At 41.5% G+C, this 25,002-nt stretch overlaps 1 protein-coding gene across 1 annotated transcript in view; it reads right to left on the bottom strand.

Annotated features, from left to right (window-relative positions):
* ITGA9 (integrin subunit alpha 9) overlaps positions 1 to 25,002 on the bottom strand; it is a 296,310-nt gene that overhangs the window by 217,006 nt on the left and 54,302 nt on the right. Inside the window, exons 11-15 of the mRNA XM_054019618.1 lie at positions 23,809 to 23,903; positions 20,631 to 20,721; positions 20,009 to 20,054; positions 15,091 to 15,245; positions 7,051 to 7,211 (exon numbers count right to left, since the gene is read on the bottom strand). Of these exons, the coding sequence (XP_053875593.1) occupies positions 7,051 to 7,211; positions 15,091 to 15,245; positions 20,009 to 20,054; positions 20,631 to 20,721; positions 23,809 to 23,903 (548 nt within the window). The remainder of the gene's footprint in view (positions 1 to 7,050; positions 7,212 to 15,090; positions 15,246 to 20,008; positions 20,055 to 20,630; positions 20,722 to 23,808; positions 23,904 to 25,002) is intronic.

The following is a 25,002-nucleotide window of genomic DNA, read 5'->3' on the forward strand; positions in this document are numbered from 1 at the left end:
GGATTCCTAGAAACTATTGTAATATTACTAACCATAGCCAACACCTGTTTCCACTAGAATATCTTTAATAAATATAAAAGGGAGGAGTTGTCTCAAGGATGAGCAAGCCTGTTTATGTATTATCAATGCCTATAACATCTTTGCATCATCATCCATGAAGGTGAGGCTGTTAAGGCCCTGGCTTTGAACAGCGACAGCAGTGATTGATAGCAATAGCTAGCTCAGTTGACCAGCCTTCAGCTGGATACAAACCCACACGGGTCACCTATAATGGTCACCTATAATAAACACAGGGATCATATGAGGGGTTATCATCATCATCGTCTTGTGAAAATAAGATGAAGAAAAGATCTGACCTAACAAATGTGCAGCACTATACTGTTTGCTCTCAGTTTCAAATTCAAGTTGGTGGATTTTCCTGTCCTAGCCTCTCACATTTTTCTAAATGAGGGAAATTCAGAAAAGGAGGAAGTAACAGCAGCCACAACCTGGAAACAAAATCCTATAAGGGGTTCAATGGTGTAAAACTGCCCTGGTCAGAATGCACGTTAAACACCTTATGGGTCCATCTGTGGGATTTGCTGAGTACCTTCAACTCACATGGTCTCTAAGTAGAGGTGAGGACAAGTAGAACATCATAGTATACAGCCCAATCAAGATTAAGATTAGAGAAATATAGAAGAAAATATCTAACTTTTTATTCTTTTCAATTTTTGGAGCCTCTCTTTTTACTCTTGCTTCTCTCTTTCCTGTCATGTTCCTATTTCTCTAATTTTTGTGTTTGCTGCACATACAACTGAAAATGATACACATATATTAGAAAATAAACAAACTGGCTTAAAAATTCTTTTGGCTTCCTCTAATCCAGTAACACTGATGGAGGCTCGCAGGGTAAAAGCAGATGTATTTTGTTACTGATTCGGACAAGCTCGCAGAAGGAAGACAGTGGTGGCCTTTAAAATAATTAAACAACCTAGAAAAACATTTTGTGAAGGGATTTTAAATACTGACCTGTAGTTTGATTACAAGAATTGTAAAGTGGTGTCTTAATAGCTTGATGCCAGCTGGCATTAGTTAGAAATTAAAAAAAAAGATTTAGTGGGAGCCTGCAGATGCTGAGCTCAGATAGTGGAGAATGAAGCAATAATTGATCTTTTCTGACTCTCTCGAAATGATCAGCTTTGTACAATCTTTGATAATTTCCTGCATAATTTCTATGAGCCAGGGGCCTGATTCCACAAAGGGCTAATTGCCCTCAGCTCCCACTGAAGTCAACGGATATTGAGTATACTCAACATTTTCAGAAGGTGCTAAACAGTTTTCAGAACCATACTCCAGAACCCCATAGCAAGGTATGCTGGGAAAGGTTCCCACAGGTGGACAATCCTACACTTGTGAGAGTCAGCAATGACCAGACTATCACAAAGAAAGTTACTTCTATTGAAGGAGCCGAATTCCGACCTTTCTGAGGACCGGGGATTTGGCCAAAAAAAATCACAAAGTTTTGAAAACTGGAGCAAGGTAATTGAAAGAGATATGGCATTCTGTTTTCCTCTGATGCTATGTCTTCAAATAAGAACTGAGATGCTTTTTGGACATCAGCTGGTATGCCAAAACTATATAAGATATGATACAAGAAATGACATCAATAGATATTCTATGAAGCAACCAATTACAAATTGTGACAAGTTTTGCAATCTCTGCATAGCCACAATGGAGACAAAGATGACAATATGCATCGCCAGGAAATTTGCTCCTTGGCAACAACTAAGAGACAGTGCATCCTCAGCATAAGGAAATAGAAAATTAATGGCCCCACAATTACTACAACAACAAGTTCTGTTGTTGACACAAGACCTGCAATTAGTGTAATAATAATTTAAAGCAGAATCTCCATAATGTACTGAGAGTCCCACTGCAAAAAATCTCTGCATTTGCAAGTAGGAGACTATAAAATTATAGCCATTTGCATTCTAAAATAGATTAGTTAATTTACTGTGAAAAGATGTAGTTGAGTTATTATTTATGACAATGCTTCATTATATGCTAGTAAACACAATTCAGTGTATTTTGTAGTTTTAGAAGTATGAGACCTTATCACAAAATCTGGTATTAAATCTTTGCTGAGAAGCAAGATGTGGCTGGTGGGTTTTTATTGTGGGATCTGTGGATTAGTGACATGAAACCCAATGATAGTCTACTATAGGTCAAGTATCAGAGGGGTAGCTGTGTTAGTCTGGATCGGTAAAAAGCAACAAAGAGTCCTATGGCCCCATATAGACTAACAAATGTATTGGAACATAAGCTTTTGTGGGTGAATACCCACTTTGTCAGATGCATGTAATGGAAATTTCCAGAGGCAGGTATAAATATGCAGGCAAAAATCAGTCTAGAGATAACAAGGTTAGTTCAATCAGGGAGGATGAGGCCCTCTTCTAGCAGTTGAAGTGTGAACACCACCAGACGTGTACCCAGAAGCCTCCTGTTGCAAGACAAGCCCAAGAAAGAAACCAACAGAACTCCACTGGCCATCACCTACAGTCCTCAGCTTAAACCTCTCCAACGCATCATCAGTGATCTACAACCCATCCTGGAAAATGATCCCTCGCTTTCACAGACCTTGGGAGGCAGGCCAGTCCTCGCCCACAGACAACCCGCCAACCTTAAGTATATTCTCACCAGCAACCACACACCACACCATAGTAACTCTAACTCGGGAACCAATCCATGCAACAAACCTCGATGCCAACTCTGCCCACATGTCTACACCAACGACACCATCACAGGACCTAACCAGATCAGCTACAATATCACCCGTTCATTCACCTGCATCTCCACCAATGTTATATACGACATCATGTGCCAGCAATGCCCCTCTGCTATGTACATCGGCCAAACTGGACAGTCCCTACGTAAAAGGATAAATGGACACAAGACAGATATTAGGAATGGCAATATACAAAAACCTGTCGGAGAACACTTCAACCTCCCTGGACACACAATAGCAGATTTAAAGGTAGCCATCCTACAGCAAAAAAACTTCAGGACCAGACTTCAAAGAGAAACTTCTGAGCTTCAGTTCATTTGCAAATTTGACACCATCAGCTCAGGATTAAACAAAGACTGTGAATGGCTAGCCAACTACAAAAGCAGTTTCTCCTCCCTTGGTGTTCACACTTCAACTGCTAGAAGAGGGCCTCATCCCCCCTGATTGAACTAACCTCGTTATCTCTAGACTGATTTTTGCCTGCATATTTATATCTGTCTCTGGAAATTTCTATTACATGCGTCTAACGAAGTGGGTATTCACCCACGAAAGCTTATGCTCCAATATATTTGTTAGTCTATAAGGTGCCACAGGACTCTGTTGTTTTTTTACTATATGTCAGTTTATTTCTAGTGTTACCCATGCTGTTATGTTCAGTGTCACATGAGGAATTGTCCAGCAGTAGAGCACCTCTCAATGAAGAGCACGGCATCAATGCTAAACACTAACCTGAGAAGTTCAAGAGTGTCACTGGTTGTCACAATCAGAGCTCAACTGTACCTGCAGTCTCCCAATTCTCTACTGAGCAAAAGAATTTTAAAACTCCAAGAGCTGCTTAACTAAAAAGAACTTTAGGTTTTGCGGCAGATGATCGTTTACTTATCATGGCGAACAGCGTATCACCTGGGGTCCCTCTGATTCCAAATACCGAAGGGTCACCTAACCAGAAACAGCAGCAGTGTCTCTCCCCACCTAACTTTAGAACCACACTCACATCAGTCCATGGCTCTGCAACGGTTTCATTCTGCTTTCCACCATGGACTGAAAACAGATTCTTTTGGGAGTTTCATGAGATTTCAAACATAATTATGTAGCCACGAGAGATTCAATGAATTTGAATAATATTCATCTGAGATTACAAATTTCTAAAGCCTTGTCCAGACCAAACACAAACTCCAAACCTTTTGAGAGTCACTCACCGTCCGTAACTCGGTTACTTAAAAAGCCAGAGAATTCTATACAGGCTCAGAGTCAATAATAGAAATAAGAGGGATAGCTCATGCTCAGATTAATGGAGGAGTCATCCGACTAGTGAATGGTCTCTCTCAGCAACAGTGTAATGAAGTGTAAAGTGTAATGAATGCATCTAAGGGCCAGGGGCCCTGGGGCTAGCCAGCTTGTTTGGAGACAAAGCCTCTTCAGAACAGGTGTTTGGGCCTGAGGGAAGAGATTATCACAGCCAGCTGGGAAGGGGTCAAGTGATTCCTGTAAAGGGATGAAAGCTCAGCTGAAGAGTGCAGCTGTAGGAAGCAGGGTGAATCCGGTGGCAGGCACTGGAGCAGGGAGAAGAGAGAGACAGACAAGGGGAAAGGCCTCTGGACCCGTTCAGCCTGCTTTGGCCAGGGGAATAGCTTTGTTTTGGTGTTATTTTGTGAGTTTTGTGTCTGAAGAATAAACTGGGCCCTGAAGGAAGGGCCTGAACAGATGCTGAGTGTGGCACTAGTGCTTCCTGGGGAGACAGGCCAACAGCCCTACAGTATGTTTTAGTGGAGTGGCTGTCTCCAAAAGCCATGGCTTATCAACTATACAATGAAACAGAGAAATCCCAACTAGACAAATTAGAACTATACTGTCATTTGAACAATGTAACCCGCAGTTCTGCTGGCTTCCAGTGGGTTCAGGTAGCTTGTTTACCCACCAGGATTAGGTGACCCATCTCAGGAGTTAATACATCAATTCATTTGGTCTTCGTAAGCACTTATCTCTACATCGTGACCACACATACTCCACACATACTGCAGTTGCAAGAAGAAACGTTTGTCATTAAGACTTCTGTTACAGAAGATTGAAATGAATGGTAATAAAGTGAACGGGGTTAGGGACAGTCTCAAACACCACAGTGCGAAAAGTGGGTAATTTCATAGGACACCTGGTACGAAGGGGAGGGAAAGGAAAACTAAAAGCAAAGAATATTTGATAAATCATTCCAGTGCAAACCTTAAAACCCAGATCTCATCACCAGCTATCTCACAAAACTATGTAATCAAAGAACTTTAATTTTTACTAGCTTCCTACTGAAGGATTGAGAACAATAAAAGATCATGACCTCCATTTCCACTCCTCCAAAGTCTGCAAGATTCTTTGATGTTTCCAATGTCATTCTCTATGGATCATATCACCTCCTCCCATGAGGGCACAGACTACCCTGGATCATCATTCCTTACTACTTTGCATCCTTCCTTATGCAAACTGATGACCTTTCCTGCAGTTTCCCCAACTGGAGAAAAAACCTTGGCCTTGCTTTTATTCTATAAACAACTAAATTCTATTTGTTAAACAGCTGTTTCACTTTACTAATAAACAGCTGCTGGTAAATGTAAATGTGTTTATATATTTCCTTTACATAAGCAATTACAATTCCCAAGTGTTTTGCAGGCAAATAGTTTCTCTTTGAAAACATTTTGTACCCCAAGCCTTAGCTAACAATAATTACAACAAATACAATAGCTTTCCAGACATGTGTTTCCCCCTAGTGAATTCTATCCATCACCCAAAAACCACAATAGGGCTAGTATGAAATTAAGTATTTCTTAATGCAAGACCTAAGTAATAAAGGAGCATATTCCCTGAACTGTTTTAATCACAAGAATTCCGTAATATTATATACTAAAGCCTGATCACACATGCTGCTTTGAGCAAGGCCAGAATTATTAAACATGCATCCAGAAATTCCAGTTAATGGTAAACTAATTTGCTTATATTTTCTGTAATGAGCTTTTTCCACAGCAGAAACCGGGAGCTGCACCATAAGCAGAAAACCTTGGAAGACGTAGTCTACATCCAGGGACACAAGCAACTTAATAGCATATGGTTGCTTTCTTGGTGGTCACTATGTTTGTTTTAAATTATGTCAGCAACCTTGCACAAAAATGCTAATAACGTCAAGGATTAATTTCATCTCCCAGGCTCAGGGTCTTTAGGTACAAAGCAGCTTCCTGAAAGAGTTCCTTCTTATGAGAATTATTGGCTACACTGGCTTGTCAGTGGAAATGTAAAGATAACATGGAGTTTAAAAACAGGGACTGTCTCAGTATCTGCCATGTGAAGCAAAGTGAATTTAGGTCAGTTTAATTTATGGAGACGTGTCCTTGAAACAAGAGGCCAGTTGCATCACCAGGCCAGTCATATCATCTCAGCATATTGCTCCACAGATTTGCATCATGATGCTTTACACATTAACACACAAAAGTCATGTATACAATTTAAAAGAATAATTCCTTACTACATGGATTATTTTTAACCATCCTCTAGACTTCTATAAACAGAATTATAATTCTCTATTGCTTTTTTATTTACTTCTCAACTAAGAGGACAACTAGGGGACATTTCTTCAGTAACAGCTGTAGACCAAAGATCATTAGCATTTCCTACCAACCCATTGGTCGCGTACTCTGTCAAAGGAACAATATCATCCTTCCAGAAACATGGCTGGAGACACACATCCCCAGTCTTGAATAAAGGAGGTAACAATCAATCCATGACATGGATAAAAATTCCAATCTCAACCCAAAATGAAGTCAAGAGTGTGCCCCAGAACTGAAAGTTGAACCAGCAGCCACCTGGGAGACTCCCATAGTCATCATGGCAATGTAAGCAAATGATTTGGAGAGTGCCCACTGCTTAGACACGAAAACATACATATGAAATAAAGCTATCCAACTACTGCTGTACCATCATAGTAACTTAGCATCCATATTTGGGGGAAATATAACAGCCAAAACAAAAACACAATCCATCCAATTAATATTTCTTGCATTGTGTGCTGAAAGCCATCAAATCCATATCTGCCTCCTAGGGCAGATCCCTTGGGGGGGAAGTTCAAAACCTTCCACTGAGAAGGCCCTTCCATTGATCCAGGAAAGCTCAACCCCAGGAACTAAAAAGCAAAAGCATCCCAAACCAAGTCAAACGTAACTGCTTTGACGGCTTATAGAATAAATACTTAAATCAACAGATGGAACTACAAAAAGGTGAATGCCAGAGAAGAGATGGAATGTACTGACCTTCACATGGGCTAGGTAGTGATCACACTTTTCCCTCATGTACAACAGCTGTAACTGCTCCACAACCTGTCCCATTGTTTCTCCAGAAGACACAAAGTAAACCCTGGGCTGTTGGCCTTTTTCTTTCTTTGCCACATCTGCAGTCAAGATATAATTCAAACCTGCCAAAAAAAGAAAACAAGAAGATTCCATGACTGTTAGCCCAAGGTGGTTCTTTTCTAGCAGCCTTTCAGTTTGTCTTGTTATATAGGGTTACCATACGTCCGGATTTTCCCGGACATGTCCGGCTTTTGGGGGTTCAAATCCCCGTCCGGAATGTACCAGGAATGTGAGAAAGCACTAGTAAAAAATAATTCAAAAAATTCTAGAGATATTTTACTCACCCTGTTGAAAGAAAAACATGCTTTGTTTTCCCTCCACATCACCATAAACTAAGAACCAGATGTCAACAAGAACTTGCCATTTCCTGGTTGAGTTATAATCTCATTAGCATTTAGAATTTAACTAGAGGAAGTTGTTTGTATTTCATTTCCCTTTATGAATATTATTCCCCTGAAAACTACAGAACATGCGCTCATAGACCAATAAACTATCACCAGGGGGGTCTTCTTTCATTCTTTTCTATCTGGTGCGTAGTTTAGTGAAGTTTGCTGTTTTGTATTTTGATACTATTGTGCCCTTGAGAAGGCTTCTTATCTGTTTACTCAACAATTTGTTTACTGGTTGAATAATCCAGATGGATTCTACTTGCCGTACAAGTGAATGCAACAATGTCTGAGGTCCTGAACCAGCAATGAAATCAGCTTTTTTCTTTTAGTGGACTCCTGTACCACTAAAGTCAGTGGGACTCTACACAAAGCACAGAGGCCCGTACGTTAGTGGATCCTATTGCAGGATGTGGTCCTTAGTGATTTCAGCTGAATGTTAATACAATAAAGGGAACATCAGTAGATGACCAGCAACACGGGGCTTAATTAGTCGGCATGTGATGTACGTGACAGTTAGCTCATGTCTGTTTCTGTGCATTATTACATAATTAGGCCAAACACTGATTATCTGAGCAGAATTTTAATGATTTCCTTAAAAGTGTATACATCTGTTTTGTTTTTTAAATCAATTTTGATTTAAACGAGCTAACTGTTACTGCTACCTCTAAACGACAATCTTTTTAGAAGACTTTAAAATTGTTACAAGTTTTCAATCCAAGAAGAAAATAGGGTATGTGAATTTTTTTTTTTAAATAGGAGAACATCCTGGGCTCTTTAAAACACAATTGTTGTCATTGGCCTCACTTAGGCCTTGTCTATACACAGTAGTTGGATCGGTTTAACTTAAATTGTTTTTCAAACTGATGCAAAAGGCTCTGTGGGCATTCTTATTTCAATTTAAATCAGACTTATTTCAGTTTGGCTTAAATTAATTCCTAAACGACTGAAACTAAACCAAAATAAGCCTGATCTACACCAAAATAAGAGTGTGTCCCTCCAATCCCCTGTATCACTTTAAAAAACAGTTCGCGTAAAAGGATCTGATCCTGTGAGGCACTGAGCACTCCAATTCCCACTATAGCTGATGGGAGTTGTGTGTGCCCAACACAACTCAGAATCAGACCTAAACTGGGGTCAAGCATGACACAAATTTTGGCCTATTTTTAAAGACAAAAAAATCCATTTTTGATTTTAGGTTGTACAGACCTAGGGTGACCAGATGTCCCGATTTTATAGGGACAGTCCCGATTTTGGGGTCTTTTTCTTATATAAGCTCCTATTACCCCCAACCTTCTGTCCTGATTTTTCACACTTGCTGTCTGGTCACCCTATACAGACCCCATACCCAATCCTGTCTCCTCTTTCTGTTTCCTAGGAGACCCTCCCCCCCTACCGTTGCTGAGACTACACCTATGATATCAACTGCAGGAACAACTGTTGCTGCAAAAGATAAGAAAATCTGTGGGCAAATGCAAGAGCTGTGCAAGCAGAACACATGGCACTGCAGACACTCGTCACCAGCCTCCGGGGCCAGGACAAGCTCCCTAGATCCCAAATGATGTAAAGCTGGATAAGAATGGCTACCTAATTCACTGAGGTGTTGGGAAGTTCAATTCATGAGTGTTTCCTAAACCTTTTAAAATTCTTAAGTAGAAATGCAACATTTAGCAGCTCTTGTCTAGATGAACAGCATAATAAGCAACCCAAATACTAATAAGAACATTGCACAGAGCCTCTAAACAAAACCATTCCAGTTACCATCCTTCTATAGCAACCATGTATGTTTTTGATTAATATATTTTAAATAGCACATTTCACATCTTTTTCCCTTTTCTTTTGGCAACTTATTCCTATGCTACATCCAATGATGTCACATCAGTGGAAAAGCTGAAATACCACGAATAAGATTTTTTTCTTTGTTGCTTCAAAACAAAAAAGGAACCAGGGTGGGAGAGTTTATTCCCATTCGCTCTGAGTATTGGGTAATAAGTTTTTGCTACTAAATTAACTCTCACTAGTAACCTTTCAGAGTCTGCCAGGGGTACTCAAACACATGCATCCTCTTAAATGTTTATGGGATTTGGCCTTTGACTTCAGAAGTGAATAAAAATTTGGCATGCATGCGATTAGTTTAGATTAAACTTTGAAATGACCAATTCTCTGCCCAGAATTCAAACTAAATCTTTATAAAGGTTTGCCAAAACTGCATTCAGAAGTATATTTCGTTCATTTGTAAACAAGGCCATTCACCATTACAGCAGACTAGATGTGCCAATTAATGCCATAGTAAGATACTTGCTGAATAAGGAGTAGCCGACACACCGCATGATTTTCATTCTCAAGTGTCACATACACACTTACACACCGCAGTAGGTGGGCGGCATAGATCAGCATTCACGTTGCACGCCCCGTCAGCACATGGCCCAAGTCGAGATAGCTCATGATCCAACCAACGGACCAAATTCAGTGATCAAGCCCGGTCACATTGCACATACGCTAAGAAGAACTGCTCCAGTTCTTAGGTACCCCTGCTCCAGTTTGTTATGTTTCAATACACAAGCAGCAAAACACCTACTTTCAGCGTAACATCACGTATTTTAGATTAAGTGTATTAAGGGTATCTTAAACCCCGGTGGCTTATCCAAACTGAAGAGAAACTCTGAACCACCTGAAGCACACCAATTACAAGTTCAAACAAAGTGTAGTTCCACCCACAAAACCACTCTAAAATTGGGCACAATCAGCTGCGTCTACCTAGGGAATTCTCTTGCAGTGGACTAGACTGAGGTGATGCAGGAGAAGTCAAGTGCATTGACTGAGCTGTGTGAAGAAGCTTCCGCAGCATCTGCGTACACAATGCCTAGCTCCAGCCAGCCCTATAACCTGTCATTTTTAGAAGCACTGAAAATCATCCAATTCACACAAAAGCATTTTTTTTTTAATTAAATTGTAGCTTGGTATTTTTTTAATCTGTATAAATAAATTATCCCGTCTGCGAGCATAGCAAGTTTCCTTTCATTTGCCAGTGGCTAGGCGAGTAGCACAGTGCCCTGAAATATGGGAGACCCAAGTAGCCTCCATTTTCCTGTTCTGGGCCTTCAGCTGGGAAAGGGGTATTGTTTGGAAGCATGCTGACAAGGTATTGTGCTCAGACCTGTGGATTATGCAGGGAAAGGCCATGCCCAGGCCAGGAACAGTGCTCCAGCCTAAGCTGCAATTCAACCTGGTAACATCAAGCTAGAATTATTACCCTGTCTCACTAGGAATCATAATTTAAAGGTCAGGCTTATCTAGCTTACATTAGCTAGGGGCTTGAATTCACATACAGCACTACAGCGTAGTTAATCCACCTCCTTTCTACATAGCAATTTCTACACTGGGGGGTTACAGCGGTATAACTACATTGCTCAGGGCTGTGGATTTTTCACACCCCCGAGGGATGTAGTGTAAACCTGCCCTAGGTAGGACCTAAACTCAACTTTTTCTAGACTAGACAAGGCAAAGCCAAAGAGGGGGAATCAGATATTATCTGTCAATTCTTTACGCTCCTCCCCTTTTTACAATATATGCAGTAGTATTGCCCTTAGTTCTCAAAGAAAACTGTTCCCTTGCTCTGTCACCTAGGGAATAAGCAAGGCAAAGGTAGCTACTATCGAATGAGGGATTGCTCAGGACTATATAGAAAAAATGAAGGCCCCAAAACGCACTGGAAGATGGAACACCAAAGCCACGCCTGAAGCAGCTTTCTGGTCACAAACCAGGGACGCAAGGAACAGCCTAAACCAGACGCTGGGATTTATGAAAAATAACTAAAAATAAGTTTCCTATTTCTGACACATCCAAAACCCTGTGAGGTAATGCTCTGTCTGGATATAAAATACAACCAACCGCCTAGCCTTCTAGCGGATGCTGCAGCAAAGAGAAAGGTCAGACAATGACTGCCACACCGTGCAAAGCAACACATTTCGCTATCCTATGCCTCTTTAACTCAGCCCTAACTATTCCAGCTGAAAAAGACGCTGAAGATTTCAGTCTGCAAAGTGCCTATAAAATGGATAGGATTTGTACTTTGCGAATGACACAGTGCATTGTGAAAATAAACACTGGTCTACAAATAGCTGTGAAAGTACTAGTAGTACTGCAGATAGTGCTGGGAAAAAAATGGGAGAAAAAGGTCCATATTTAAAATGTGTTTGATCAACCCAATTAAGTTGGAGACAGATTTTCTTTATGGGTCGCTGAATTAAATAGCAATACATGAAAATAAACATTTTAGATACGAGTTTATAATAGAAAGAATAGGGTAGTGACTGCATGTTCGGTACAGACTTGTAAAACTTGCATGCGGATGTGATGCTGGAAAACCAAGTGCCAGCTCTGGCCAAGGTTATAGGCATTAGCTAAGAACTGACAAACTCATAGCTGGAAACCAAACCAGCTCACCTATATAGTATGTTAGTTTTGTTAAAAATAGGTATTAGTCTTATAAGAATGCATTTAGTGTTTCGACTATGAAATGCTTGAAAGCTGCTGCATGTATTAATCTCACTTGTAACATCTGTATTCCATGCTAAAAGGAAATATGCTTTATAACTTTGAAAATGTTTGTTCTGAATTTGTGAATCCAAGCATGGGAATCGCCCCACTCACTCAGGAGAGCTATCAAAAATTAAGTGGGCCATAAGACAAACACTTTGTTAATTGCCCCATCCACCCACAGAGAAGTACGTGCAGAAGGCCTTGTCCCATCGATCTGAATGCTGGAAGAAGGAAATAAAAGTAGTTGACATGAAGATTTTTCATCTCTTTGTTGTTTGAACTCTCACAGGGCCAGAGACATTAAATGAAGGCAGAGATCCCCACAGGCTACCCCTGAGTCTGCCCTGAAATATATTTTTGAATTGACAGATTACCACATCTCTGTCATCTGTAGGAATCAGAGATGGTAACTCATTTGTGTGTATGTATTTTTGCTTTAACTTGTAAATAACTAATTTTTCCTAGTTAATAAACCTTTAGATAGTTTCTTACGGGATTGACTACAGGCATTGTCTTTGGTGTAAGGTCTAGGGTACCAATTGATCTGGGGTAAGTGACTGACCTCTTGGGACTGGAAGCAACGTAAATATTTTGTGATTTTTGATGTAAATGACCATTTATCACTAAGTCCAGCTTGCCTGAGATAGTCTTAGACAGTCTCCTTACACTCTCCAGGCTGGTATAGTGGTCCAGGAGTTCACATTTGATACTGGCTTGGTGAAATCTAATGACGGAACACACCACCAGTTTGCGGTGTCTGCCTTGTTTTTGACCGTGTGCCCTGAAGTAGGCACACATGGGCGTGAGCCACTCTAGACAGCATGAGATAAGTACAACGGCCACAATTTTCAAAACAGACTAGTGACTCTGAGTGCCCAACTTCAGATGTCCTATGGGGCCTGACTTTCAAAAAGTGCTGAGCACCAACTTCTTGCATAGCGGGCCCCTTCAAGGCATCTAAAACGGAGACACCCCAAAATCATTAGCCCCTTTTGAAAACCTTGGCCATGAGGCTCCGATACATAATATAATTATTTCCTGTCTGTATAACCACAGCGCTTAGGAATGCTAGTCATAGAGCAGGACCCCATTGTGTTAGGTGCTGTACACATTAACTCATCTTTTAATGCATAAAATTGGGTTGAAAGACTTTTGAATCTAAACATATTTAGCTGAAGAAGTTTTTGGTATTAATTAACCCGTTCCCTAAGATTTAACCAGTTATGTGAGAGGTATCACATTACCACTACTCGCCCCCTCTCCCCCGCCCCAAAAAAATATTGTTACTATGAAACCTGAAAGAAATTAAAATGCATTGTGATGTATAATCCAAATTAAATGCTTATTTGAGGCACTGTGTCCAAATTGTATCCCAAGAAGTTTTTACACAGTTACATAATGCTGGCTATGTTCTTCTAACAAATTGCTTTGATTAGCTGCATTGTATAAAAAGACAATGTCTGAGAGTTATATCATTATCTACTTAACAAAGAACTCTTTACTAGGGAATGGGTAACATTTGCCAAAAGTATTCAAATGTTCTTTTAACTGCAGTAAGTTACAAAAGGGTATGGTTTGTATCATCATTCAGTGAAATTAAACTGGCTCTCATCTGTGGTATGCTGCAAGAAGATTAGTTCCCTCCAGAAATATGAGAATGCACTTGAATGAAAAAGGAAAGTGTGTTTCTTAACACCCGGTAGAGCTATACAAAATGAGAGCGAGGGTAAAATATTCAAAAGGGCCAAAGTCCTATTTTCAAAAGCGATCTTTGGCACTTAGGAGGCTAAGAAAGCCAATGAGATTTAGGCCACAAAGTGCTTACAGTCACTTTTGAAAATGGGACTTAGGCCCTTTAAAAAATTGTATCCTAAAACAAGTGATGGGAATTAACATTTTTGGATGAACCAGAGTTATCCTATCTGGATAAAAGTGCTTTGCTGAACTATACATTCATCTGTGGGATTTTGCAAGACTCCTAAGAAAGGAAAGGTACAGCCATACAAATCCTGGCCTAGAATGTGTATATGTCTTAGAACCCCAAGAGAGATTAAGCTTTGAGCAATTTTGTTCTCTTTGAGAAGTGTAACTATCCCAGACTCAGGTGATAATGATGTAGATCCTCGCTAGTCCTAGTGGCTAGCAGCTGCTTCTTACTTGTGCACAGTACAGGGGAGGGAATAAAGAGTCTGTCTGCCCCTTGTGTGGCCCACATAAGGTCCAAGAAGAATTTCATTCTGTACAGTCAGGGGAGCACAGGCACTGCCTCTAATTATATCCATGGCACCCCAAAGGTGCCTAGCCATGGCTTGCCCCCTCTTCCTGCTGGCTGGGCACATAGGAGAATATGCGACAAATATGAATGGTGGTGGAGTCTCCTTCCTTGGAGGTTTTTAAGGCCCGGCTTGACAAAGCCCTGGCTGGGATGATTTAGTTGGGAATTGGTCCTGCTTTGAGCAGAGGGTTGGACTAGATGACCTCTTGATGTCCCTTCCAACCCTGATATTCTAGGATTCTATGAATATGCCCTATAAAAGTTGTTCCCTCTGGAGCAGCGCAGCTCCACACCACTTCCGGTGCTGGACTGTGCCAAAATGGCATGATCGAATCCAAACTTTACACCACACCATTGTATTATTTATGCACACACACATAAATATACTCACATGCACATTAAGCATTATATGTACCTATAACATAATAGATATGTAATATTTCAACATGATCATAATACTGCTTTGTACGTACACAGTTCCTTTCATTCAAGATTTTCAAAGCTCTTTATAAATATTAAAGAAGCTTGAAAATATCCTTGTTAGTAGAGTAAGAATTTTTATTTTATACCCATTGCATAGATGAATATACTGAGGCTCTGTAAAGTATTTGCCCAAAGCAGCAATTGGTGTCAGCAATTAAACTGAAGAATCCTTTAAGTATGTCTCATGTATCACTAAAACCCAGCCTCCTCTAGAGTTACATATGGCATGAGAACCATTTTATGGATGCACATTACCTATTTCTCCTGGAACACGTTTGCCGTTAAAACGAAAGCAGACTGTGACATTGAGGCAGTTCACCTGCTGCAAGCCATCATGGCACTGTGGAGCTGTGATATTGATGGAAGCTGGCAGGAAAATGGAGATGTCCATTGTAATGACAGGTCTAGATCTGGAGACCAATAAAGAAGTATAATTTAGTTTGGCTTTAGAGGGATGTTTCTCAACCAGATGAAAATAAAGCAAAATTGGAAATACTTAGTATCAAGTAGACATTAAAAAACAACATTGTGAACATTAGAACAGATTTGGCATTCTTCTAGCCCTTCCCTCAGCCAGCGAGGGAGACCCATATCCTACTACATCAGTGGCTGAAGTGAGATATCATCAGATTTATGTTAATAAACTGTACTCTCAATATCTGAGCACATCATGCATGACCAGATGTGACCAATAATAAATAATCTCTAGTCAAAGGTGTATAGAGACTTCATGATGAGAGGGGAGGGTAATGAGATTAGCGCATTAAAGACCGAAGACAATAACCTCACTTATGCATGTTCACTGGCTAGGGAGCTCAAAAGAGAAAAAGGCCTGGGGCCATGAGGAAAGGGTAAGTGACCACTAATGTTCCATATAATGCTCTAGCAGCAGCATTCATTAAGCTAAACTTTAGGAAAAACAAAGGTGGGGTAATTTTTCATAGTAGGGCCAGATGCATTAGGTGCATTACACTGCTATCATTTAGGATGGGGAAATGTTCAACTAATTCCCCCATGCCATGCACTGACAATTTACAGTACTCTTTTGACTTCACCGAATTAAGTTCTGACAGTTCCCCCTGTGTGTTACGAATGACAGCTTTCCGTTTTTGCAGCCTGAGGCCTGGGCTGTTGCTATGGTTATTTCAGGTTGAAGAAGAGTTCAGCCAGAGTCACCTCGCAATCACAGGGCCATGGGGGCAAGGTATTGGTTTTCTGTGCCACATGACACAGTAAGTGCAGAAGGCTTGGAGCTAGGGTTACCATATTCAAACATTTAAAAAAGAGGACACTCCACGGGGCCCCGGTCCTGCCCCTGGCCCCGCCCCAACTCCGCCCCTTCTCCGCCCCCATTCCAACCCCTTCCCCAAAGTCCCTGCCCCAACTCTGCCCCCTCCTCTGAGCACCCTGCATTCCCCCGCCTCCCTCCCGCTCTGATCTTGGTTGGGGGTTGCTAAGTGCTTCCCTGCTCCCCACTCGCTCTGCAGCCCCTGCACCACCCCCGCCCCTGCAGCCTCTGTGCCCCCTGCTCCCCACTCGCCCTGCAGCCCCTGCACCCCCCCGTCCCTGCAGCCTCTGCGCCCCACGCCTGCCCTGCCTCTGTAGCCTCTATGCCCCTGCCTGCCCTGCTCCTCCTCGCCCTGCAGCCTCTGCACCCCCCCCCCGCCTGCCCTGCTCCCCCGGCAAAGGGAGAGCTGCGGGCTCCATGTGGACCCAAACACTGTTCCGCGCTGCTCTGCGGGGGAGGAGGGAGCGGGGGCGGGGGAGGGACTCTGGCTGCTAGAGGCCCCAGTGGCTGCGAGCGGCTTTCAATCAGGCCCAGCTGTCCAATTAGCCGCGCCGCACTCTGCATGAGGGGAAGGGGGAAATCCCTGACATTTCTGCTTTATTAGAAATCACCCCCGGACGGCCATTTAAAGCTGAAAAAGCCAGACATGTCCGGGGAAACCCGGACGGATGGTAACCCTATTGGAGCAAGTGGTTAAGAAATCAAGGCCCCAGTCCTGCAATGAGAACCAGTCTCAATGCAGGATCAGAGCCCAAGAATGCATGAACTGTTATTCTTAATGCTTTCAGTTCTGCAGATCTTAAGTATGAATATTCCAAAGGTAACTCAAGTAATAAACCTCCCACACACACAAAAAATGTGCAGCAAACAGCAGATTCAGTTCTAAGGTGGGCTAAGGAGCCATGCAGTGCATAGAGCAGACCACATTAGGAGTCCCTCAACAAGCCATTTACATCTGGGGGCTGTGGCTTGTGGCAGTGGTTATAGGCACTTAACTGGAGCAAGATCAACATCAGTCTTGGATGGCAATTCAGTCTCTCTTAACAGTATCTAAAACTAACAATGGGAGTTTGATATTCATAGAAAAGAGGAGGAAAGAGCAAACTTCCCAGGATCATCTCACATCATGGAAGTGCCTGCACTCAGATGCTTGGGGAGGGGGTAAAATAGATGAACTTGTATATTTACCTAAACATACTATTTTGCAAGCTATGCGCTGCCTGATATCTTTAAAATTAGCCTATTTAATGGGTATATATCAAGTTGCAATGCACACACAGAGGCACCATCATCAGCCCCAAATCAAAGTGGCTTCCACAAAAGCTTTTTAATATCATTTGGCAAGACATATATTGTTTTTGGCCAAAAGATTTTACAAGAACTATTGGGAAAAAAGAGTATTTTCCTTTACCCTAATCTGAATCCAAACAGCAAGCATGGCACACTCCCTGACCTGCAGTAGCTGCAATTAATTAGCCTAGACACATGATTAGTCCATAATGCACTAATCTCTAAATAAATAAACAGGCATTGATTTAGTGATTGGATTCAGGTTGCTACACTGTGTGTATTTTCTTGCTGATGTCACAAGAAACCTTCCACCATCGGGACCGGCTCATGTGTGGCCTGTGGGCATGGAGTGAGTTGCTCAGTATTCGGTCTGAAGGTCAGAGATCAATCTGGGGCCAGGCCAGGTCAAAACTACAAACTCAGAGTCTGTCACCAAATTGAGAACATGAGGCAGGCATTGGGGGTGGGCCAGGCCAGCGCCTTTCACCAGAGTCAGCAAGAGTCTTATGCCAGAGATAGTAAACCAAGATTAGGGTTGGGAGCTCAGCCTAGGCCAAGAGCCAGGAGTCTGGAATCAAGCCAAGACACAGAAAGTGACATCTAAGGCAGAGGCACACTGGAGGTCTGCATTGTTTAGGCAACTCCCTGAAATGGTTTATATGTGGAGTGCCAGCCAATCAAGAGAATCACAGAGGGCTATTGCACATGCCCCTTAGAGTAGAACTTCCTGCAGAGCTTAGTCTCTCGGTTCCTCTTGATGGCAACCATGCCCAGGCCTGTGGTGGTGACAAGGAAGGGGCATCTGCCTTAAAACCTGCAATCCCTGGTTCTAGGCCCATGTGTTCTTACATCCAGTTTCATCTCTTTACAACAACACTAAAGCAGCATAATGTTTGCACCTTTATTTCCGTTTCAAGCTATTTCTGAGGAACAGAGCTCAGAGATTCCATCTGTTGATGTTTCACAACATTTGGTGGAAAAGCTACTGGCTTCCTCTGTTTGTCTGAGTAATAACAGAATATTAATGGTTCTCAAAGAACACAGCACCTGCACCATGAAGTCAACAGGAGTTTTTCTACTGACTTCAATGGGAACAGAAACAGTATCTAACAGGACACATAGGGGGGTAGACTCATTCTACAACTCTTAATTATTTCCCCAGCCCCATATTTCTTCTATTACAATGACCATTCCACAAAATCTTCAAATGACTGTTCCATCTAGTTCTTGACACTGTTGTTTTATTAAACATTAGAGTGTTTATTCAGAATGTAGTTATTGGCAAAAATAGCCCAAAATATAAATCAGCATCAAAATAAAAACAACACTTTCCTCTTCCAAGGGTGCCTTTCATCTGAGAAAGTCAAAGTACTTTGCAAAAAAATTAATTAAGCTGCACTACATTCCCGCGAGGTACTGTATGCAAGTATCATGAACCCCATTTATAGATGAAAAAACAGACATGAAAGTTCAGGTGAGCGGCCCAAGGTCACAAAGCAAGTCAGTATCAGAAGTAGTAACAGAACCCAGAGCTCTCAAGGGGAGCCCCAAGAAGACTGCAGCAATCTAACCTCTTGATGTAGCCTCTTGATTTCTTTTCTAATGCCGTGTTACAGTTATCATATTCCATATTTAGTAACATGATTTTGGAGATTTGATAGACACCTATATTAGCAGCACTCAATATTGTACCACATGAGCTTTAACCATTGCACAAGTCATCTATCATATTGACTACAACCCCACCACCTCCTCCTCCTCTGTGGCTGCCTGATATTTACATGGTGCCCCGCAAAGTCTACCCAACGAAATGCAGAAAAAAAACATCTTCCTCACCTGTCTCTCTGACCGCTTCAACACCCTCCTTGAGTCCTTGCAGTGACTTCCAGTCTCCTGCCACACAAAGTTCAAATTCCTCATCCTTCCCTTCAAAGCTCTACTCTGCCTATGCCTCAGTTGTAGCCCCACTACATCCCCTTCACTCTTCCAATTTGTCACACCTTGTAGCTTCCCTGGTCTCCACCTCCAACAAGCAACTCCATGGCACCTGCACACCTCAAAATAGTTGTCCAGATCCTGCATGCATTGCAACCTCACTCTCCTTCAAATCCTTCCAGGCTCACTTCTTTCACTCTAACTTTCCACCACTGAGCTACAGTCCTACACCATCCACTGCTGCTCTCTTGCCCAATTTTGTTTCCTTAAATCAAACAATATTTTATATAGCTAAAAACAAAAAAAGAGCCACACAAATTCAAGTGACTATATAAACAACTTTATCTTTCCATAAAGGAATCTCAATCTGTTACTTCTATAACCCACACTCTCCCCATGTTCCCAACACCCATCTTTTTATTTGGCATCCCATGGTGTGTGTCTAAATTAGATAATAAGTTCTTTGGGGTTGGGTCCCTTTTATTTATTCTGTAAGGTACCATGCACCCCTATTGGGTACAGTGTACAAAATAATCTAACTTGTTTCTTCTGACCATAATGAAGAGAAAATAAAAACTATTGGAGGAAGACTGAGAAACCACATAACCAATAAACAGGAGCCAAAAAAACATCATAAAAAAAGGAAGAAATTGTTCTCACCTTAGAAGCACCACATTGTCTGACATGAAGGCCCCAATGGTCACATCTGAAAACAAAGTTTCATAACTTTTACTGTTACAATGGCATTTGAAGGACACAGACCCAAACCCTTGTAGTCTGTTTATTCATAACAATTTTTCAGTTGTAAAATATGTACTAATAAATAAAATATTTCCCCATTCCCAACTTAGTTCTGCCGATCAATACATCACAATGTTTGTTTTGCCTCCACTGGAACTGCAAAATTGGGTTCTTCAGCTCACTCCAGTTCTCTCTTTTTGTATCATCATCACCATCATCTCAGCTCAATTTTTTTCCATTAAATAGAAACTACTCTCTAGAAAGTAACTACCTTCCTAGGAAGCAAAAATTCTCAACTTTGTTTCTCAGTCCTGTACCATAGGTTCTAAACCCAGACAACTGAACCTGGGGTGTCTGTGACATAGACTAATCATGTCAGCAGCTTTCACTTAGCGAGGAAAAAAGCAGACACCTACACTTCACACTGTAAGCTGTCCTGTTACTGATTTAAAGGCTCTTTAGTAAGCAATATGGAAACTACTTGATATACTATATTTATCTGCTGCTTTTTTTATTGTTGTTATAATTGTAGTAAACATACCCGGATAACCATTTCCATCCATATCAACTCCTCCTGATATGGACTGGCCAAACATCCGCAGCGTTGGGTTTATAGTTTGCCCAGACAGTTTCTGCAACAGATAGTATAGAAGTGGAATCACCGAAAGGAATCAAAATTAATATAAAGCACCACATGGCTCTTCTCTCAAGGCCAGATCTTCATGTACACTGAGGCCTCTTTTTACTGCCAGAGCACTATTGGAACCTAACCTTGCAAACCATAATCCTGCAAACCCTATTCATATGTGTAAGTCCCATGATCTCTTATGTGAGAAAGTGTTTTCTGGTCTTGACTTGAATTAAAAGTTAGTGTTGATTAAAATAATACAAATACACACATACACACACACAAAATGAACAGCATATCAAATATATTCTTTATAGAAAACAGGGTCTAATTTTGTATTCCACAAAACCTTTTCCATCACCTGCACTCACACGATTAAGAGTTTTATGGAGCATCACTCAAAAAAAATGGTTAATTTCATTGAAACATCAAATCCAACATGACCACTTACTCTAAAAAAAAGTTTGTCAATATGTTCAAGGTCAAAACGAGGGAGATTCACTGCCAGAGCCAGTTGGAAATTCTGTTTTTCCATCAGCTATCATACAGTATTTTGTACCAGTGCTGATGCCATATCTCATTCTGTCTCTCAAACCCAAAGGACTTCTTAAAAATCACTAACACACAGGAACTTTCCTTAAATAGTTAAAGAGGCAAATGTTTTATCTGGAACAAATCAAGATATTAAAACCTCATCTTCCAAGCCAGCCACATGGCCCACAGGCTCCTGTGTATGCAAAAGAAAGGAGATCTGAGTTCAAAAAGGGATCCGATCACAGAAGTTAAATGGAAAAGACCTATTACAGGGTTGCTAGTGGTGCTTCACAGCCTTTTACAGGCTACAATACTTCCTTGTCCAGCCCATACAAGAACGTTAATAGTAGCCAAAATGCCACACAAGAAATTCATTGAAAGAGAAAATTCAAAACCAATACAGTAGTGGGGGGGGGGGAGAGGAAAGAGATCCTTAAAACTAACCTGTGATCCTAACAGCCAGTTCTAAAGGGAAAACTATGCTTTAAAACAACAGAGCTAAACTTTCCCAATCAAGGGCAGTTAACATTAGGCAATTGGAAGAAACTTGCTCCTCACATTACATTTACATCATAGAACATGATTAAGTTTTTGGGGGGTCCCTAATAGGGTGGTAAGTTCTGCCTACAGATATCCCACAGACATCTGCAGGCTATTATGGTATAAATGCTGAGGTATAATGCTGTTCTCCTTTAAGTGCCATGAATGAAAACAGCAAGCCATGAAGCTTAGACAGACTATTTATTTAGCACATGCATTACGTTGCAAGCCAATTAAGCTGCTTTAGCTCAGAGCCATCACTAAAGTTGCTGTAGGGGAGTGAGGCACGGATATAGATAACAATTTAAAGTAGAAAAGGGAACGAAAAGGGTGAAAATTTATATGATGAGGGGCCGCTTCCTCTCAGAGCTTGTTTAAAAGAGGAAATCCAGGGCATCTGGATGGCTCAGGGGCATGGTAATAGGATACACAAAGCCTTTCACCTCAAGATGGCGGGTTCAAATCCAGGCCAGGTAGGTAAGGAACAAAAGTTGTAAGCATTTAATGGCTGTTTGGTGGCATATGAAAAATGAATTGGTGGCTTCAGTCTAATCCCTTTGGAATAGGTACTAGCATACATTGTAAAAATAGTGCCACAATTGGTATCCTGGATGGTCAAGGAAGGAAAAGGGCACCAAGACAGAACAATGGGTATCCTTTAATCCTCTAGAAGTGGTCTCTCCCAGGAATGAGGGGCAGGTGTATTGCATTTGCCCACTTTGCTGTGGGAGGGGAGGAACAAGAACTTCAATCTGCAGCACTGTCAATGTGTCTAACGCACTAAATTTCCTTGAAAATGAAAAACAAAAACTCCAATCTGGACATGCAGGAGCTTAGAAGTCCAGAGTCTCCTACCAAATGAGAAGATCCCCACTTCCAGCAACTACTGCTGAGAAGAGAGTGCAGAGCTGAGCCATACATATGCCACAAATTATCACATTTTAGAAGTATCATAAAATGGTTTTAACTTTCTTTGTAAAAACCAATGCATACTGTACATACAGCAAAAGGCAGAAGGACTAATCCCTTACAGTCTATTAAAGAGTCTCCACTATAACCACTAAATCCTTTATTCTGCTTAAATTGATTTACTATGTAGGATCTCTCCCAGCAACAAAAAATATTTAGATCAGACCTTCAAACAGCCAGAGGAGGGGGTGCGAAATCTGCCTTTGCAAAAGCTTGCTAGACAAATATTAGAGACTATGGGGCATGTTTTAATGGGATGTATGGGATTTTATCTTCTTAATTCTCAAGATGCAAAGACTAAATTACCCTGGAATTATATTCAATGCTTCAGTGCTTGTATGGCATACGTAAGCAGTTTTTACTTCATGGTGGTTTGGTAAAGTGGAATTTCATGACTGCTCTCCTGACACCTTCTCCTACTGGGAGGAGGAGCACCTCAAAGTAGTCAAGTGTGCTTCTGCAGAAAGAGTCCCTAGAATCTTTTCCTTCTCACTAAGTCTGGTCCTGCTGGGAAGAGAGCAGTGCCAGATTTCCCGCCCCCCTTCCCCTCCCCCCCCCCCCCCCCCCCGTCCCCTGCAGAAGTCTGCTTTGCCATTCCAGTGCCTGTGCTTGTCCTTTTCAAGGTCTGCTGTCACTGAAATACCCCCTTGTCCTTTTCAAGGTCTGCTGTCACTGAAATACCCCCTCCCCAAGACTTCATCTACATGGAAAAGGAAGCTACATCTGAGAACTGTATTAAAACATGGTTTTAAAAAAAATTGCTCACGCTGACCCATTCTGGAATTGTTTGCCTGGCCAGAGAGGATGGGGCCAAATGTCATTAGAAACTATGCGCAAAATAGACACTGAAGTCTCAGCTCCTAACTAGGCTCAGGTACGGAGTCTGAATTGATGCAGACTGCACATACAGAGACACACCAGCTACAGAAGAAGAGGGAATCAAACGGTCTGGTGAGGAGAGAGATTACTGCTTCCTGTCACAATGCTTTACCCATACGTGTGGTGCATTTCTGCGAGACCTGACAGAGTGACTCAAACAACAAGTTACCATAGAATACTGTGGAACAATGCCACCTGCGTCTCCATGGTAGATATACACCGCTCCTACGTAGTCATCCTCCTTTGGGGACCCAATGGCAACATCTGCATATGTAAAAGAATATGAATTGAAAACATGTCACAGTCCTTTCCCTTTCCACTCTTCCCATGTCATCCTTTTACAGAAGCCCACTGCCCCAGGCTGAAACAATTCATCATGAGAAAAAGGATCATGCTATTACTGGGGCCCACTTAGCTACAAATAGTTATCCAGTTTAATGAACAGCTCATTAAATTCCTTTTTAATTTATACCTATTTTGGCATCTAATAAGAAGCATGTCTCTTAGTTATAAAAATGTGTTTATTCCCACCAGCCTGCTCAAAAAGCCATTTAACAGTCCTTTCATCTGACCAACCCAGAGTGGATCAGCCTTGCACATCAAGACAACACGGGCTCAAAGTACAAGCCACCCACTCTGCACTGTGACAACCATGTTTGAAATGCCAAGTTTCCAAAGTCAAGTTAGGTCAAGTGGGTTGTTTTTCAAACATATAGGGGAACGAAAGGGCTGCTGAGTGTCTTTGAGGATGTATATTCAGACACACTTGCTAAGCCAACCAGTCCTTTTGAAGTCCTCAATCTGCCAGAAATCACTGCAGCAAACTTGCTGGTGTCAACACTCCATTCTCACCTATTGTTATCATAGTGTACGTCCTTGTACAAGACAGCCCATGAAAGAAACTGGACTGTAGGTTACAGGGGCAAGTGACAATAAATAGAATATACAATAGGAGGCAGTGAGAGCTACATGTTAAATGTACTTTCTGATAAGAAGCCCCAGTTACGCCAATAAATGGGATATGGGAATAGCCCTGAGACAGAAGATGCCAAATGTTACACAAAAGATGATGTGGTTTTCTTTTTGTTTAGGGACAACCTAAGAGTCATTAGTAAGACATATACAATAGGATTAAAAAAAAAAAAGCAGAAAGGAAATAGACCAAATGCCCAACTTTGCCCTCAGTTACCCAGGTATAACTCATGTTGAAATCAATGGGACTTACAGCCACGTTAGGCGTAATTAGTAAACACATCTTTACCAGAAAGTGGCATCTAGAGCTTGATTTACCACAGTATTATTCCAGTCTTAAGAAGAGATAATTTCCAAAGGAGTAATGCTGTGGCAAATCAGGCCATCCATT

The sequence above is a fragment of the Malaclemys terrapin genome, chromosome 2, assembly GCF_027887155.1.
Source record: "Malaclemys terrapin pileata isolate rMalTer1 chromosome 2, rMalTer1.hap1, whole genome shotgun sequence".
NCBI classification, from domain to species: Eukaryota; Metazoa; Chordata; order Testudines; family Emydidae; genus Malaclemys; species Malaclemys terrapin.